The sequence below is a fragment of the Anastrepha obliqua genome, chromosome 5, assembly GCF_027943255.1.
Source record: "Anastrepha obliqua isolate idAnaObli1 chromosome 5, idAnaObli1_1.0, whole genome shotgun sequence".
NCBI lineage: Eukaryota > Metazoa > Arthropoda > Insecta > Diptera > Tephritidae > Anastrepha > Anastrepha obliqua.
In genome coordinates, this window is record NC_072896.1 from 21,466,038 (window position 1) to 21,486,016 (window position 19,979).

A 19,979-nucleotide genomic window follows, 5' to 3' on the forward strand; every position below is an offset into this window, starting at 1 on the left:
ACATATAAATTTGTCAGATTTCGATCAGAAATGCACCAGTTCCATACTGGTTCAAAGTAGACAAAAAAAAAGCAAACAAAAAAATACTACTCCAATTTTGACTCAGAATCACTAATTTCAGATCAAAAGGGGTGGTTAAAAAATCTGAAAATTTGGGGTTATGTTTCAGATCTTTAAAAAATTACGTAAGATGAAAAAACTTTAAATATCTGTTCCAGCCTAGCGGAGATTAAGGATGCAATTAAGTAGCTGAAGCTCAACAAAGCGGCGAAGATGACATACAGCCTGAACTAAGAGTAGCCGATCGGCAAATATCAACAGAAATTCTTCATCCTCACATCACCGCCGTCTGGAGCAATGAAAAGCTGTCTCTGTCCTGGACAAAAGGCATCATAGTGAAGCTGTCCAAGAAAGGCGACCTGCATGACTGTGGCAACTGGCGAGGAATAACTATATTTAATACAATCTACAAAATGGTAGCCGCGTTCATACAGAGGCTCCAAGATATGGAACGCTCCTTAAAAGACCAGTAAGCTGGTTTTCATCCTCACCGAAGCTGTGTTGACTAAGCCAACACAATCCGGATTATAGTAGAACAATCAGTTGAGTGGCGCTCCCCGCTCTACATGCTGTTCGTAAACTTCAAGAAGGCGTTCGACACTATCAAATGAGACGCAATATGGCTGGCACTGAGTAGAAAGGAGTTCCCGCCAAGATAATCCGGCTCATCAAATCCCTCTACGAGAACTCTTAACTGGCAGTGCTTCGCAAAGGCGATATCAGCAATCGCAAAGTTTTCCCCGTCGCCCCTTCTCTTCGCTAAAGTCCTTGATGACGTCATGAGCCAACTAACCCTGCACAAAAAAGGCATCGTGTGGAGTTTCATAAGACATCTTGAGGACCTGGATTCGCCAATGCCATGTGCCTCCTCTCTTACAAACTCTCTAACATGCAAGCGAAGCCGGACAGATTACTCGCGCTGGCACGCGCTGTCGGACTGGAGTCAACATCGCCAAGACCAAGGCTATGAGAGTTAATCACAATAACGCAAAGCAGATATTGGTTGACGGGTGCACGGTGGAATTTGTCGGAAGCTTCTGCTACCTCGGCTGCCTCATCACGGAAGATGGTGGAGCAGATGAAGATGTCAACTGCAGGCTAAATAAGGCCAGGGCGGCAGCCGGGCGAATGCATACAGTATGGGGGAGTTCAGAAATGTCCAGGCTCGCTAGCCTACGAATATTCGGTTCATGCGGTTCAATGCCTCCGCATCATCTGTAGAATATTTTGTCCAAACATCATCAGTAACGACGCTCTGCGGAGATTAAAGAATGAGGAACCCATCCTTATACAAATCAAACAAAACAAACTGGCGATGGATAGATCACACATTGAGGAAACCACCAGATAGCATCACGAGAATGGCACTGGACTGGAACCCGCAAGGGAACAAAGGTCACGGTCGACCAAAAAACACTTGGAGAAGGTCGATGTTGCGCGAACTAGCATATCCCGACATAGTATCATGGGACGGTGCAAAAACAACAGCACATAATCGTGTACGAGGGAAGAGTCTTGTCGAGGCCCTATGCTCCCAAGAGGAGTGAACAAGGAAAAAAAGAAAATCCATATTACATAAAAAAACAATTCATTTTAAGGACAAATAAAATTGTAAAATAGTGTACAGTGAAAATTAATTCCATAAGTACAAAACATATACAAATTCAAATTGAAATTAGGAATAAAAATCAATTTTGCAACTATTCATCACCACTTGATAAAAAGCGCCCACATTTATTACAGAGTGAACCAAAAATGATGTCATCAGTAGATATGTCAGATAGGACCCGCCCATTTGTCGCTTTTTGATCAAATTATCAACGGCTTCTGTTGGTTTTTTTTCGCTGTAACAAAGTCTGTTATTAGCGACTGTGTTTTGCTTTCTCGAGTTATTTATAGAAGGGGGCACAAGACGGCTTTCTTATATAAGTAACAATGGGCTAGCAGTGGAGGGTTGTAAAATAGTTATTCAAAAACGAAATTGGTTGATTAATTTTGCACCACTTTGTACTAGTCTCATACTTTCTAAAATTCGATAGAAAGGAAAACTAAATACAAAAATATTTCAAAATTGGTATCGATTCACAGACTAAATAAAAGCATTTTTCTTTACATTTTATCAAAAGTAAAATACTTCAAGTGCCATAAAAATATTTTTTTTCTATCCAAATAATATTAAATTGCATACTTAATATATATATTAATTATATATACACTTATTTACTCGTTTTCATCATACTCAAATAAAAGTTATTTAAAAAGTTTAAACCAAATAAAATATCATAGGTACGAATATATCAATTTGTAAACGGTGCAAACCTGGTCTCTTTCGTACTAGTTCGATTTCAGTAAAAAAATTCTAGTTGTAAGCTAATATTTTTGCTGCCTAATTTGGTGTTTCACTGTAGTGTACCGCTAATACTAAGTCAAATGTGTGTGTGTGTGATTTTCATATTTGCACAATATCTTTTTTGAACACTGCTATGGGTTTTATTGCTTCGCCTCCATTTACACTTACCTCCGCCACATGTCACCGAGCATTGTGTTGTTGGTGCTGTTTCCCAATAATAGAGTGGCTGCGAGCAGGAGCTGCTATCGCCACCACAGACGCCACAACTGTCGATTTTTTTCGTTGAACCGATTTTCAAATCACAGCCCACGCGCTGAAAAAGAGGAAAGCAGAAGTAGAAGATTTTTAGTTGGAATAAAAATTTAGTCAAGGGATAATAGGATTTTACAGATTTTCGAAATGTACGCGCACCTACATATATTTAGCCTACTACTTTCCATTTTGTGTGTCGCGTGTATATTTGCTTTTATTATTATTTGCATCTAATTACTTTATCCGATAGTTTAGATTTTTTATTATTTAAATTTTTATGTTTTTTTATTACTATTTATTTTTTTAATTATTATTATTATTTTTTTGCTTTGCGGAAAATTCTATTAATTTAATTCATTTAGTATTTGTTAATAACAGATTTTAATGCTATTACAAAAATATTTAAAAGTTTGACACATTAATCCCATAAGTCGATGGGTCATTCGCGTCCGGCGCTTATTTCTACTATATAAACCCAACAGAAAATTAGAAAAAATTCATAAGGTATCTTCAAAGCTCTAACTAAACATATCCGAAGAGATTTTTCCAAAATTTTTTATTATAAACAAATGGTATTAAGGGGTAACACCACTGTAGAAATTTCAAAAAATTGATTTTTTTTTATAAGCTTAAAAAATTCTTTGAACCTTTTAAAATAATACAGAACGAAAAGTTTTATACGTTACCGAAGTTTATTTCATAAATATTTTAAGCTTTTAACCAAGCGTTAGTGACTGCTACCTAACGACTTCTCCAAATTTCCAAACTTTAAACACGTTTTTCTCAAAACACGTTTTCTGAAATTGGCACGTAGCATAACTCAAACAATTTTAAATATTTTTAATCAGGTTTTTCACTACGTCTGTATAAAAAGGAGCGTAGGGGATTTTCGATAGATTAATTTAAACGATTGTTATAATTATTTAAGTGCCGTTTTTTTAGTAAAAAATAGAGTTTTTTCCTTCAAATGCTTGCTAATTCCACAAAAATAAATATTTTTCAAATCCCCTACGTGTTTCTCTAGCTATTCTTATCTAGATTAAGAAAAAAAATGTTTCTTTGTTCCAGATTAAAATTTGCACCCTCTGTGCTGCGTGCCGCGGAGCTCCTTCAAGAGAAACCACATTACAAAAATGTCTCCAATGCCGCCATTTTGTAAAATTTTTCGATCAAACTTTGTAGTTTTGTATTTTAGTATATAAGTAATAACTTCCCAAATCAGAGTGATTGTTTTCCCTTTCCTTCTATACAAAAAAATTCTTTAAAAATCGTGTTTATTTTACGCGTGTACAGTGGTGTTACCCCTTAAACATTCACCGTGCAGTACTTTCATACAAAATTCATGATTTCTCAACGATTAGGGTTAAACATATTTTTTTTTTTTTACTTTTTCACAATATTTGTCATACATTTTTTTTATAGTTTCTTTTACCCTTTTTAACACAATATAATGCAATAATTAGGGATACAAGTAAAAGGCTTGAATTTCGTTTAGGCAGCGATAGGTTTAACTAGTGCGGTTCATTGCCTTTAGGTTCGATTAGGTTGAGTTGACCTGGCTGGCTGAAAGCCATCATATAGACCTACCTATTGCTCCTTGATGTTACCAGATGGAGCTAGACCTTTACGTTTGTTTATAGTAGACATCTTTTAGTACGTCTGCGCCTTTTGGGAATCTAAACAAACTCTGAAGCTCTAACCCCGAGAGGCATTCTAGATATCAGCATTCCTGCCAGCATTGCTTTTAACAATTGGCAAAAAACATGAACAATTATAAATACTTTGCCTCAGATAACCGCTGCAGCAGGCTTCGATGGCGATGACATAGCATTAGCAGCCGTATTGTACCACGTAATGCTTTCATTAGAATTTGTATTCGCATTAATTTCCACGAAGGATTTATTAAAAACGATTGAACCAGTAACAAAAGCATTACAAGGTCGATCGATTGGATACAAAGATAGATTTAAAAACGATCGAAAAAATGAGAACAGAAGTTTGTTTCAATAAATATTACTCTAAAGCGACAAATCGTTTGAAGAACTCACATCCTACAGAAGCGGCTCTCGTTTGAAGTCGCCCAATTCGAAATCGAGGCCAGTCAAAAATGGTAAAGGATTTTGCTACTGAAGAAATACTGGGACAACGAAGTAAATCGAGCATCATTGTGTAATCGGCATTTTATGAAACTATCGATATAGTATTAACCGAAATGACAAATTGTTTTGTAAAAAATGATGCTATTCTCACAGCTATTGATTTCGCAGTTGAAATGGATTTGGAAAAACTTGAGCCTTTGACCGAGTTAGGCTTCGAATTGCCAAATGAAATTGAGCTATTGAGAATTGACAAAGAGCACATAGACGAAACTCGGTCAAATAATGAGAAATTGAATAGGTTGAAAAGACCAGAAGATAAAAAAATCAAGACTGTGGTACTGACAGAGCTATATAAAGTGGGCCAAGGAATGGAAAAAGTGTACAACCTTTTTACTTCAATCGAAACTTTCCCATCCGGAACGGCAGTATACGAATAATCATTTTCAGCCTTGAAACGAATTATGCGGCCTCAACAGACATATTAGCATGACGACTGAGAGATTAAATAATTTATCGTTTTTTGCATTCGAACACAAGCGACTGGATTCTTGAGACCTGGAAACGGTTCTTTTACGATTCAATGATAAAAAAAATCGCAAAGTGCAATTATTTAAAAAAAATTAATAAATGTTATTGTTGAGAAAATACTGTAAACGCAGTATAAACTATTCAAAGAATTTTTTTTTTTCAATTACTTTTGTTTTCGACTGTTCTTTAATTTTTCTTCCTTTTTATCTAGAATACATTTTATTCAATGCCAACGCGTGGGGGGGCAAAGCTCTCCCTAGCCCTTGGCTTGCTACGGCTCTGTTTTTCAATTTAATTTAATCCTAAAAAACTGCCGCTATGAAACTTGTAGAGATTACTGAGAAAAGTCTAAACAATTTTACTTTCCAAAAATTAAAAAAAGATTTTTTTTGTACCAAAATTTTGAACAACAAAAAATCTTTTTTCGATAATAACACTGTGTGACAAAAAAAAAAAAAAATTAAATATACTTTTATTGAGACCTAGCACAACTTATGGCTATAGAAAAACTAAACAAAATGGTATATACAATCAAATATAGCTCATTCGACGCAAAATTAAATTTACTATAACAGTAGTGTACTAAAAAAAATCCTCAATATCGGATAATATCGTAAAAATTATATCAAAGTTGAAAAAATAGAGAAAAAATTAAAAAATTCCAAATACTTCCGTCTACAGTCTCGTCAGTTGTCATTTCAGAAAAATTGTCAACACACTGTCAAAAAGGCTTGTTCTTGTTCTTCCGAACTAAAAAAACAAATTCGAAATCGGATGGAAATTAGCGAAGTTAGGAGTGATTCTTCACATCAACCTACTGAAAAACGGTTTTATGGCCATAAAACGAGATTTTGGGGGTGTATTGGAAATTTCTCCTATACCATTTTGTTTAGTTTTACTATACCTACAAGTTGTACTAGGTCTCCATAAAAGTATAAAATCACTGTCGCACAGTGTAATTCACTTTAACCAAACTCTATACAAAAATTTTGAATATTGAATAAATTTCAAAATTATTCAATTCTTTTCAAAATTTTTGCAGTTTAATTCTTCGAAATTTAATTATTAACTTATTTTGATTGAAGTAAACCGAATCAAACCGTTTTCTTTGTAAAAATCTACACAATCTATATAATCATTCGATTTTCTCTATTCAGTGTAACCTATCGGAACGGATACCTCTACTAGCAGGATACCTCCCTTGAGCGGATATTTGTTCCATATTTTGTGTGGGTTCCTCTCTTGAACCGACAAAAGCTGACTGGCGGTGAATGTTCGCCAAAAGGAGATTTCACTGTATTTTTTTTAATATTTTGATTAAGTGTAGAAAAAAATTGCACTTAAATGACTGCCTCAATCGGCAGTGCAATAGTGACTTCCTCAAGCATAGTTTTTCAAGGCCAAGTTGATGATTTCTGCCTCTATCTTATGAATAGCGAGACCGATACTCATTCGTATCGTTACTGGGTTATATTCAAAACATCTTTCCTTAAAGATAAGACACAAAACACTTAGTTATAATTAGGAATTTAAAAACCAAGATCTGCAATTTCGGTAAACGAATAGAAGAAAAATAAATGACTAGTAATCAAAATTGCATCAACATTTTTGGAAAACTCAAACTTTCTCCGGAAACAAATATCTTCAATTTTGGTATAAAAAATAGAAGAAGAATAATTTTTTTGGAAAAATGAAGCTTTCTGTGTCAATAGCTGATGTCCAACATAACAGCGCTTTGTTCCTATCTGGTTCCCTTCTTTATTTCTTTTTTGTTAATTTTTTTTTACAATGCGAGTTTCTAAAGTGCAGCCCTACCAGCACAAGCAAGTAAGTACTGAGATTTTTCCCTTTGGTTAGTTTTTCACTTAACGCATTGTTTTGCTTTCAGAGGAGCAGTGGTGGGAATCAATTTGAGATTCGGCGGAAGAAAATATTACAACGTGGACCGCAAATTGGTGAAATACTTCGAGCAAATATCTAGCAATAGATGTAGTCGTCAATTATATGTTTATTTGTAATATCTAATACTTTTCAGTCCAAATTCGTGTTGTATTCGTAATTTAGCTTTCAGACTTATTTATACAAAAAATACCGAATTCCAAAGACTCAACATAAAATTTATAAAATTTATAACTTATGTGTACTACGTCGTATGTAAAGGCGAATAAAATATTAATAAAAACCGATTCATGTGCCACTAAGGAAGCCGCCCATCCGCAAGGAAGAAAAGGACATTTCACAAACGGCTGTGAAAAATTCGAAATGCTAGCATTCATTTTCAAGACACAAAAGTGATGGAAGCATAGGGCCTTAATATGCGTGTCTTCATGAAATTGGCGGTAGAAAATTTTACACAAAATTGAGTTACCTCATACCAGCATACAACAACAAATCAGAGTGATTCAAACACATACATTTGCTATTCAATCACTCCCCCCTCCTATGTGCTGTAGGGAAACAGCGCGAACGTGTTCCCATCCGGTGGGAGTTCGCATAGGCTCCACACACATTACTTATTCACTTATCACTCACTCACACACAGCCACACACGCAGGTGGTACCAACGAAGCAGACGAAACATTTTACGCTGATACCTTTTCGTTTGATTTATTTCTGTTTTCGGTTGGTCGTATGTGTCGATTTTTTAAATTTATTTGCGTGTGTGTGGAGCGCGAAAGACCAACTTCGGGTAATCGAAGTTTACTGTAGCCAGTTGTGGTGCTTTGTGTCGAATACCAGCCAACGAACCGCATGACATATTGGCGTTTATTACAACAAATTGAGGTGATAATTTGTGGGGTGTGAGAAATTTTGCAACGGCGGCTAAGTTGTTGGTATGAAAATAAACAAAATACAGGTAGAGAAGTGTTCAAGTTCAGGTGATACTGAACTTTTTACTCGTGCACCTGTGACTGTTCTAAGTGAAATATTATAGTCATATTCTTATAGGGATATAGCGCATGTATTTATACATATTTATAGACAAACAGACAAGCACATGGAAATATTTATAAATTTCATCTTTATAGGAGCTGGAGTGGTTGTTTCTAAAATCGTTAAATTGTCAATCATCGTATGATGAAAGTAAGTCGAAATTATACTAATATACATCTATAAGAGTTCCTTGGTTCTTAAGACCAAGCACTACACAAATTTGTATGGAAAATTCTACAAACTTTTGTAACAGTGACGGTCATAACTAACTTAATATTTATTACAGAATTTAACTTGACATAACATAATACAACGTGAAAATGATACAACATAACATAACATAATATAACATAACATAACATAACATAACATAACATAACATAACATAACATAACATAACATAACATAACATAACATAACATAACATAACATAACATAACATAACATAACATAACATAACATAACATAACATAACATAACATAACATAACATAACATAACATAACATAACATAACATAACATAACATAACATAACATAACATAACATAACATAACATAACATAACATAACATAACATAACATAACATAACATAACATAACATAACATAACATAACATAACATAACATAACATAACATAACATAACATAACATAACATAACATAACATAACATAACATAACATAACATAACATAACATAACATAACATAACATAACATAACATAACATAACATAACATAACATAACATAACATAACATAACATAACATAACATAACATAACATAACATAACATAACATAACATAACATAACATAACATAACATAACATAACATAACATAACATAACATAACATAACATAACATAACATAACATAACATAACATAACATAACATAACATAACATAACATAACATAACATAACATAACATAACATAACATAACATAACATAACATAACATAACATAACATAACATAACATAACATAACATAACATAACATAACATAACATAACATAACATAACATAACATAACATAACATAACATAACATAACATAACATAACATAACATAACATAACATAACATAACATAACATAACATAACATAACATAACATAACATAACATAACATAACATAACATAACATAACATAACATAACATAACATAACATAACATAACATAACATAACATAACATAACATAACATAACATAACATAACATAACATAACATAACATAACATAACATAACATAACATAACATAACATAACATAACATAACATAACATAACATAACATAACATAACATAACATAACATAACATAACATAACATAACATAACATAACATAACATAACATAACATAACATAACATAACATAACATAACATAACATAACATAACATAACATAACATAACATAACATAACATAACATAACATAACATAACATAACATAACATAACATAACATAACATAACATAACATAACATAACATAACATAACATAACATAACATAACATAACATAACATAACATAACATAACATAACATAACATAACATAACATAACATAACATAACATAACATAACATAACATAACATAACATAACATAACATAACATAACATAACATAACATAACATAACATAACATAACATAACATAATATAACATAACATAAGACAACTTGACATAGAATAACATAACGTGACAGCATACCAAAAAAATAAAGCAAAACATTTAAGTAGCATCACGGCTGGCTCATATATAAAATACATAACATATGTATGTATGTAATTAATGTTGCAGTTGTAAATTAACACAAAAAAGTTTCTTATGTTAACAGATTTATTTACATTTGTTATTTCCTGTAGAATAACTTCAAGCACCGAATGTGCCAAACGACTCATATATATGCACGCATACATACATGCACATATATGTATGTATGTATATACATATATGGGGTAGTAAACACAAAAGCAATGAAAGACCGCATGAAGCACTTTATTGCCATTCGAAAAGCACTCAAAAAGCAAACACACATACACACCAATGCATAGGTGCATACATACATATATGTATAAGTACATGACTGAGCATATATTTGTGCTAGACGTGGAGTTCATTGGTGGAGTTAGAGGATTGTGGTTGGGGATGATTTATTTATTTGAGTAAGAACGAGCGCAGCAATATTTCGTTAACATAATAACAAAAAATGCTGAAAGCAAATACTTTATGTACTTTAATATATTTCCATATAAATGTTTGGCTATCTGTCTGTCCCGCGGTCTAAGCGAGTCCTTACAAGTAAATTTGGCTTGTGCTAGAGAAAAGTAAATAAAAAAAAAATAATAAATATTTATTTGTGTATTCGTTGGTAAGCCACAAAAAGGAAACAACAAACCAAATGAATAAAATTGGATAAAAAAAAAATAATAATAAAAAAATAAGACTTCAGTAATCACCAACAATAAAATCATTCCCTTGCTTGTAACCTGAGTCAATTTGTGCCGCATATCCAGTTACGATACACAAGGCGGCTTTAATGCCTGCCTGTGTTAACCGCATACAATTTTATTTGTGCTATTGTGTAGAACCACCACTTTTCGAAAATTTCACTACGTCGTTATTGACAAAAGAAAAACATTGCAGTCACAAACAGAAAAAAAAGTTCTCAAAAGAAGACATAAAACATGGGTAAATGCAGAAACAAAGCCTAACAGAAAACCGCTCCATAATAAATTACACGTCAGCACGTCATTGGCGGTGCCATTACCGTTGTCGCTGTCAATAATTGTAGTCAGATTTGCAGTGAGTTTGGTTGCGCTACCTTCTACTTGCATTCCAAAAATTACACAGCTAACTTTCGAAGTGATTTTTCAATTTAAACTTTGCCACCTTTGCACCTTACATTCAATAATAATTTTCCGGCGCAGTAAAATAGTTCGAATTATTGCATAATTTTCTTTCGCTCTTCACTTACCTGGCATTTGCCCTGTATGCACATATCGAGGCTACCCGCCCGGCAGCGGGTGCCGTCTTGAACGCGCGCCGACAGCTGAACGATCACGTGATCGTCATAGTGTTCGGGATCTTCAACGCCTTCGGTCTCGGAAGAGGAGCTGTCTCCCAAATGCAAATGCGCTGGACGTCCTCTGAAATATTAAAGAAATTAAAGGGATTAGAAATGGTTTTTGTTTAAATTGGGAATATAAGAAGGGTCTTATGAGCGACCTGTACTGATCTTTGTTGGAAATGAGACGATTTAATTCGTAGCGCTCCATGATTCGTATTTAGACTTATCTTCTAAACAACAGATATTTTCAATTCTCTGTGAGTCATTTGGGAGTAACGAACTGCTTATTCCTAAATTCATTTCTCAAAAAAATGTGTACCAAACAAACTCTTCTTGAAAAAGTCGAATAAATTCGGGGTAAGAGTGTTGAGAAAATATACGCCAATCTCTCATAGTAACATATCAAGAAGCTAAATTTCACATAGATCGTGTTTTCTAGTCTATAATGTACGAGTCCAAATTGTGTTTGGAATGATGTGGGGCAGCAAAATTGGTTAAAGGTTATCATGATGGGTAGTTCAGTCTAGCAAGTTTATTTACTCACCAATGATCAGAGCTTCAAGATTTCATTGCTGTCAATAAAGCTATATTCAGATTCAAAAGCTACACCCTCATGGAACTACGGCGATGGCCAAAAAACTCACAGAGTGTGATTTTTTAAATTTAGCGATTGTTCGATTGTTCTTTCTATGAATTTTAGTGGCTAAACTTTATGAGACCTCTAAATACGTCCAGATGCACCTGAGTTCAGCTCTAGGTTGGGTTAGGTTAGGTTAAATACTGGCCTACGAACGAGTTTAATTAAGAGAAGAAAAAAACAAATTTGTCATTTTTAATACCGTTTCAGCTAAAAATGAGGAGAAATAGCACGACAGAGAGGAAAGTGCAAGAGGGACATATGGGCGGCGAACAAACGATGAATGAACTACTACTCATCTGATGGCTAATATTAAGACCTTTTATAATATAATAGAAAGCGTAGCAAAGAAGGCAGAGTCAGTGGGCAGGAGAGCTAAGAAGATGATGCTGAAATGAATCCAACTTATTCCGCAGACGGCGGCCACAAAAAAGGCTCGCAGTCGCGCACGATGTGCTGTAAGAGTAGCCACAAAATAAAGAGAGCTAAGACTTTGTATACTTTGGAAACTCCCTTCAGTGCACTCGTAGCCAAAATTGATCTCACGAGCTTACAAGTATATATACTTGTCCAGCACTTGCTGAGTTGCTGCAAAGCCCAACTTTGAAGAGCAGACTATAGGTAGTCAAATGGATCCCAATCATCTCACTTCGCGCGGAAACTACCTCCCTGCAATCTACCTCCCAGCTCAACTTTGGAATCTTCTCCGATGCACTCGTGGCCAAAATGGATTTTACAAGCTTATAAGTTTGAGTGTTTTCCCAACAGTCGCTGAGTTGCTGCGAAGTACAACTTTTAAGGAGCAGACTACAGAGAGTCAAGAGAACTTTAATTCTCTCATTTTGGGTAGAAACTACCTCACAGGTCCCTGTGTAGCTAGCTCATCCATTCCGCAGTTTTCTGCAATGACCCTGCGACCAGTTAACCAGATGAGCTTTACATTAAAGATTTCGAACGCGATCATAAGAGAAAGCAGGGCTTCTTCAACGAATTTCAAGCGCACTATCATCGATCCCAGAACCCTGTTTACCGTTTGGCTATCTCACTAAATTTTCACTTCCGTGAAGGTTATTATATGAGTGAGCAGCCAATCAGCTGATTGCGACTACCGCCGCTTGGCACGCACTGCAGTGGTTCGGTCAGCCGTTCGAACTGGAGTTTGATGAAGAGCTTCTCGCAGAATACCGCCCCACTAACCCTTTTATCCAACTTCGAGCCCTCTGAGAAGAGTTTTACTGGCGCCTATCTCCAAATGCTCAGCCCTCACTAGGAATCACTTGTGTATCTAACAATTTAGATACTTTTCTACATGCCTCGATTTCCGCTTTGCTATCAATACTCTCGCGTCCGCGTTAAATCATAAATGAAAGCTGAATTCAGTTCAAAAGGTCATTCAACCAAACGATAAACGTGGAAATGTCATAGTAGCTTAAATCGTTTCCTTGCGGCAAGCGCTCGCAACAAGCTTCCATGACCTATGGATCATGCGAGTGCCATAAATTGGGCTGCTTTTGTATGTGCGGTGAATCGTGTACCTTTTTACCAAACACAACAGAGTTAACTACCACATTTGCACGAACGCTATGACCCGCTCGTGATCATAAATTTAAAGTAACTGACATTCGATTCCAACGCCACACACACACATACACGTACATGCACAGGGCATCACCATAGTAAACGACATGAATGCATGTTGGCATCCTTGCGGATGCACTTATCGTCTGATGGCTACGGTCACGGTAAATGTTTGCCTCTGCGGTAGGGCAAGCGTATGATGATATGCATGTATGTGTATGTGTGTGCGTGTTGGCGTGTGTTTGTTTGTGTTTATAGTCCACTCACCTGCATGTTAACGCGCATGGCTCCACATAGTCGTAGTGTGGCGTCCACGTGTAGAGCGTCCCATCGTAGGGTACATCGTTGTAGGCGGCACACTGATGCGCACGAAAGTCTTGTTGCTCCGGACACGGCTGCATATTGCAGATGCGATAGCGTACGCTCTCGCCCTTGCAACCGTTTGTGTTGTAGCAGCGGCGTATTTGTTGCATAATGCCGCCATCGCAGGTACGTGAACACGTCGACCACTCCGACCAGCCAGACCATTGGCCATCTTTGCTGCCGGATGACGTCGCCGATGAGATGCCGCTACTGCTGCTTTTGGCACGCTTTTGCTGCAACATGCACTAAATTAATAAAAAAGAAAGACAACAACAAACCGAAACGGAAAAAAACAAAAAACAAAGAAAAAGGAAAAAATAAATGTGGAAGCGCCAGCAAATAGGCTTCCTCTACTAAATACAACTCACTACAGACTTACCACTACCACTACATATGTAGATGTGTATACGAATTGAGGCGGCAGCAGTGGTGTAGCAAAGATTTCGGATATGGGGTGGAGTATTTTGGGCTAATTTTTTACACACTTATAAAAATTGGGCCTTTCATTTAAATAAATTAAAACTAAATTAATAAGAAATGGACTTCAATTATAAGTTCTTACCCTTTGGCTCTTATTCCACCTTCCCAACCAACGGAACAACCGCCATGAAATGCTCTAAGACAACTGATTTAAGTTTGTTTTGTTTTTTTAGGCTGCCACACCTAGAATAAACATTCCCACCAAAATTTTAAAAATTTTATCGCCATTGCTTGACATTTGTAAAAGTTACAACGTCTTGAATAAATCTACCTCTGGACGTGTTTTCGATTTTTTACAGTTCTAAAAATGGATTGGAATTTGGAACAACGAGTTTGTATTAAATTTTGCGTTAAAATGGATTTTATAGTACGAAAATCTTAAAAATGTTGCGAAACTCCTTCGGTAGTTATAATCTAAAGAAAACAGCGAACAGCCGGTTACGAGTGGCATCAACGCTTCAGAAAAGATCGTGAGCCCATCGCGTTTGAAATAGAGAGAACGTAATGGCAGGCTGTCGATATCGACAACTGATGAAAACGTCAATAAAGTAAAAGGAAATTTTATCAATAAGCGCAAGTTAATCATTAACGAGCACAGAGCTGGCAAGGGACTTGAATATTGCTTATCAAACCGTTCAGGACGAGATAGTTAATGATTTAGGTTTGCGATGTGTTGCTGCAGAGTTGGTCTCCGAAACAGAATTGGACCTGAATGTCATGCAAAAAAGCGACCGCGTTGATATCTCCAAAAACATGATTTCTGAAGCTGAACTTTCAACAGGTGAACCAACATTCACCAAATGGAGACCAGACATGGGTTTATGAGCACGACAAGCGATCCAGACATCAGGCGAGTGAGTGAGGAGCTCCAAATGAACCAAGTCCAAGCACCCACGTCGTTATCAGTGCACAAAAAATCCTATGCTCATGGTTTTGGTGGACTACAACATTATTGCACATTACGAATTTTCGCCAGAAAGTCAGGCAGTTAATATGGGTTATTATTTGGGTGTTATGAGACGTTTAAGTGAAGCGATTAGGCAAAAAACAAAAGATTTGTGGGGAAAAAACTCCTTGATTTTGCACCAAGACAACGCATCGTCGTACAGTGGCATCATTATCCGTGAATTTTTGACTAAGAACGAATCGAATACCATCCAGTACGTTTTTTTCTGTTTGATCGACTCAAAAAACCACTAGGGGGGACGCGTTTTAACAGCCGAAAGGAAGTAATGGAAAAATTGAAGACGGCGCTGGTGGCTATACGGGCTCTAAGGGATCAAACACTGGTAAAAGGTGGTCAGATCGGAGGTACTTTTTCCAATAGGACACGCGTGACTACTGCGACTACTAAATACATAATATTTTGCAGTATTCATTGACATTTCATCATGGAAAGACTTTCGCCCCAAGAACGTTTACAAATCGTCTAATTGTATTACGAAAATCGGCGTTCTCTAAAAAGTGATCATCGCGCGCTCAGGCCAACTTATGGTGTTCGGCGATGAGGCCCATTTTTGACTTAATAGCTACGTGAATAAGCAAAATTGCCATATATGGGCTGAGGAGCAACCTGAAATAATTCAAGAACAGCCATTATATCCATTGAGAACAACCGTTTGCCTATACGCTGGAGGAATCCTCGGCCCATATTTCTTCAGAGACGAGGCTGGAGCCAATGTAACAGTGAATGGCGAGCTCTATCCCATGATAAATGACTTTTTGATGCCAGAAATTGAAGCCTGTAATCTCCACAACATTTGCTTCCAAAAAGACGACGCTACCAGCCATACAGCTCTTGAAGCAATGAACTTACTACGGCGTGGTTTTGGTGGGCAATTAATCTCGCGTCTCGGACCTGTGGATTGGCCTCCAAGATCGTGTGAAATCATACCTTAAGACTTGTATTTGTGGGGGTATGTAAAGTCTAAATGCTTCGGAGATAAACAAGTTTCGATTGAGGCTTTGCAAGCTAACATTAGTAAAGTCATCCATGAGATACCGACTGAAGTTCTTTAGCGAGTAAATCAAAATTTGTGTTTAGGGATGGCAGAATTACAACGCAACTACGATCAACATTTGAAAAGGATTATCTTTAAAAAATAAATGTCATGAATGGTTCTACGCAAAAATAATATAAAATATTTTTTTATTTTATTCCAATTTAAAATCAGGTAAATGATTTTGCACGCCGATATTTCTGCTTTGGAAGTACAGAGGAAGATTTTGTTTGCATCGCATCGAGCAAACCAATGATGTCCAGAATGCAGAGATGTGACCAACAGCCAAAAGTTAACCGGTTCTGAGCAACTTTGAAGGAATCAGCTGATCTGCTGACGTAACCGGGGTTATGATAGCGTTTTGTTTATGAAAAAACTAAATGAGTGTTGGTGATATACGAAAAAAAGTAACACAGTCTCCGCCCATGCTACTTCGTTACCGTCTGAACAACGACTTGGAAAAGTGTTTGCAGAGGTGTGAAATAAGCGGGCAGAATTCTGCTAATGACTTCTCGTTGACGTGGCATCCGAAGTCACTCTCACAATTTTGCTTCAGATGACCTAACCTGGTAATGTATTATCCTTGGAGGGAACCCTTCAACGGAGAGCGCCACCGTCAATAGCTCAATAAATTAATGCGAGCACTGCACCAAAAATAGACGGAATGGGCGACTAGGCACGAGTTATTCGCTTTCCACTATGACGATGCTTGGCCACATGTTGCGTTACTGGTTGAATTACACTTCGAGAGATAGAGAGAGAGAGATGAGAGCTTCTATTGGGAAGGATTTCATGCGCTCTTACAAGGATGGGAAAAGGTTGAAGCTTGCAAAAAATACCTTAAAACAAGTAAAATTTTACACAAAGCCTCAAAAATGGAAATTTTTTAAAATGTGCTTGCACACCCAATACACAATCTGTGTAAAAAGTGACCGGAATTTATCATTTGAAAATAGAAATAGTCACAATTTTTTGGTGCCCCTACTTCAGGAGTAATATGACCGCGATCTGACACTCAGTGTGTTGACAACAGTTGCTATTGGTTATCAGTATTTTAGGTGCTCTGCCATTTTTGGCGATGAAAAAATGAATTAAAGAAAAGAATTTGTCTTCAATTTTATATTTCAAACGAAATTTTGTGCACCAAATCACTGGAAATGCTGAGGAAAACCAACAGTGGGTCGTTCATGTCACAACTGGCAACTGAGTGGCATGAAGCTTTCAAAGACGGTCAGGTACTCCACGATTGTAACCGATCAAGCAGCTTTGCCTTCTGATATGGCTCCGCGTGATTTCTTACAGTTTCCGAAGCTAAAATAACTCCTTCGAGGAAGACGTTTTGAACCAATCGAGGCATAAAAGAAAATTCGTAGAAGAAACTGAAGGCTACTCCTCAATTTGCCTACCAGCAGTGTATGGAGGACTTGATCAGGCGTTGGCGTAATAGCATTGCACCCGATAAGGCTTACTTTGAAGGACACAAAATAAATTTTGTTTTGTTGAACAATGCTTTCTAATTTTTACACAGGATATATGTACCTATAAAACCTCATTTTTCCTTTTTTAGCTAGCCTCATTCTACTTTTCCGCTTTTAAGTAGAGTTAAAAAATCATTGATATTAAAAATGCCAGACAATTTCGCCTAGCAATCGGATGCTTTCTGGTACTATGAAGTCACCAAGATGAGCATCAATGAGCAGATGCTTGAACTAATCAGGGAAAGTTACATATATGCCCCTCTGACTAAATATATAAGTACTAAAATCCATGAACTAGCACTGGAAAGATGTGATGGCTCTCAGGCAATGCCCAAAAATATATGCAAGCATAAAGTGGAATTAAATTTCTTGCTTAATTCCAAAAAATTGCCAAAACTTTCTAAAAATAAAAAGTAGATTAGCGCCAAAAATACATACACTCAAGGAAACCCTTCAAACCAAAAATTGCCTCCCTCGTTCGCTTAGCTACACCACTGAGCTGCAAAAATCAAATTACTTGTGTGTGTGTATGCATGTATGCGTGTACATATATGTATGTGTGCTAATTTTTACTCACTTCGAGTTCATTCTCCAGATCGGAAGCGGTATTCCACGTGTCGTCGAAAGCTTGACTGGCATTCAGACGCTTTGCCACCGATGTATTCTCGATGAAAATTGTCATCTGAAAATGGAAAATAGAAAATAGAAAATGAAATCCAAATAAAAATACACGTGGAGTTGAGTAATCACATTAAAGAGTATGGAAGAGAGTAGTGAAATTAGTTTCTTTTTTGTTTCAAGTGAACAAAATTTTCAAATTTTCCAGCCGGCAGCGACCAAAAATTGTCAATTCAACCCTTCCCAGCGGCCGACAAATTCGCTTTTCATGCTGTAAATGGTCGCTGCCGTTCGTTGTTTGTTGTTGTTCTATATACCGTTATTGTGCCATTACTCTTACATTTATTGCTCAAAGCATTTGTTGTTGCTGTTGTTTTTTTTTGTTGTTTTTTTGTTGTTTTTTTTTTGTATGTTGCTTTTGCTGTTGCTGGCATTTAAATAATTGATTTTTGTCGTTTGCTGTCAGTCAGTAAGTCAGTCACGTCGTTGCTGGCATTACGAATGCAAAGCGACTAGCTGCCGTCATGGCCGGAATTACGTAAAGGCTAGCAATGATGTGCCAAAGTGCCATGGAGTATGGTTTACCAGCAGCAGCTCGCTCTTTCTCATAGTTGGCGCTGAGGCGTTTTAATGCCCGATAAAACATTAACCCCATGTCACCGGTTGTCAATGTTGCATGCAACAAAGTGCGGCGCGGGAAAAGTGAAGGAAAATGTAAAAAAGTAAAAAAAAAAAAATAAAAACGCAGGAAGAAGTAGAAATGAACAACAACAACAAAATGGTTAGAGCCAAAATGGTTGAGAGCAGGCCGAAGCTAAGCAGCGAGCGAAGCTAAGTAAAGTTGATCCAAAAAAGGAGGCTGCGGTGTTAGTGAGCAGCATTTTGAATTTTAAATTAAATCCGCTTTAACTAATACAAATACTAGCGGATACATAATACGAAATACGCACAAATACGGCTATGGTCGAAATAATATGTCCACTTCGTTAGCTTTCATTTGAAGTTGCAAAAGCGACTTAAAGTCGAAAAACTTAATTAGAAATTTAAATTCTCAAGTTGATATTTATTATAATTCTACACTAGACCTTAAAACTTCCTTATTATTCTTCTTCATCTTCTTCTTCATCATCATAGCATCACAGTCCTTGACGAACCATTGCTTCATTCACAACTTTGCGCCATCGGCCTCTATCTAAGGCTACCCCCTTCCACCGCTGCACGTTTCATTTTTCAAGGTCAACTTACACGTCTTCCAGCCATCTCTTTCTAGGGCGTCCTCTTCTTCGGCCTCCAACAAGGCATAATTCGACTGCCTTTCGAGTTGTTCTCTTCTTGGGCTTTCTAAACACGTGTCCCAGCCATCTTATCCTCAGAGATTTTATAAATTTTATAACAGTTTCGTTTTGTGCTATAGTTCCCGCTCATGATTATGTCTCATGCGATAGGTACCGTTTTGCAGTCTTACAGGTCCATAAATTTCTCGCAATATTATTATTCTAAATATCATTACCTGGACGCTTAAAACTACTGATAGC

At 36.4% G+C, this 19,979-nt stretch overlaps 1 protein-coding gene across 1 annotated transcript in view; it reads right to left on the reverse strand.

The window, feature by feature from the left end:
* The window catches only part of LOC129247765 (protein madd-4), a 187,616-nt gene extending 169,108 nt beyond the window's left edge, over positions 1-18,508 (reverse strand). The window contains exons 1-4 of the mRNA XM_054887054.1: positions 18,404-18,508; positions 13,773-14,113; positions 11,198-11,369; positions 2,579-2,723 (exon numbers count right to left, since the gene is read on the reverse strand). Of these exons, the coding sequence (XP_054743029.1) occupies positions 2,579-2,723; positions 11,198-11,369; positions 13,773-14,113; positions 18,404-18,508 (763 nt within the window). The remainder of the gene's footprint in view (positions 1-2,578; positions 2,724-11,197; positions 11,370-13,772; positions 14,114-18,403) is intronic.
* Between the last annotated feature and the right edge of the window lie 1,471 nt (positions 18,509-19,979).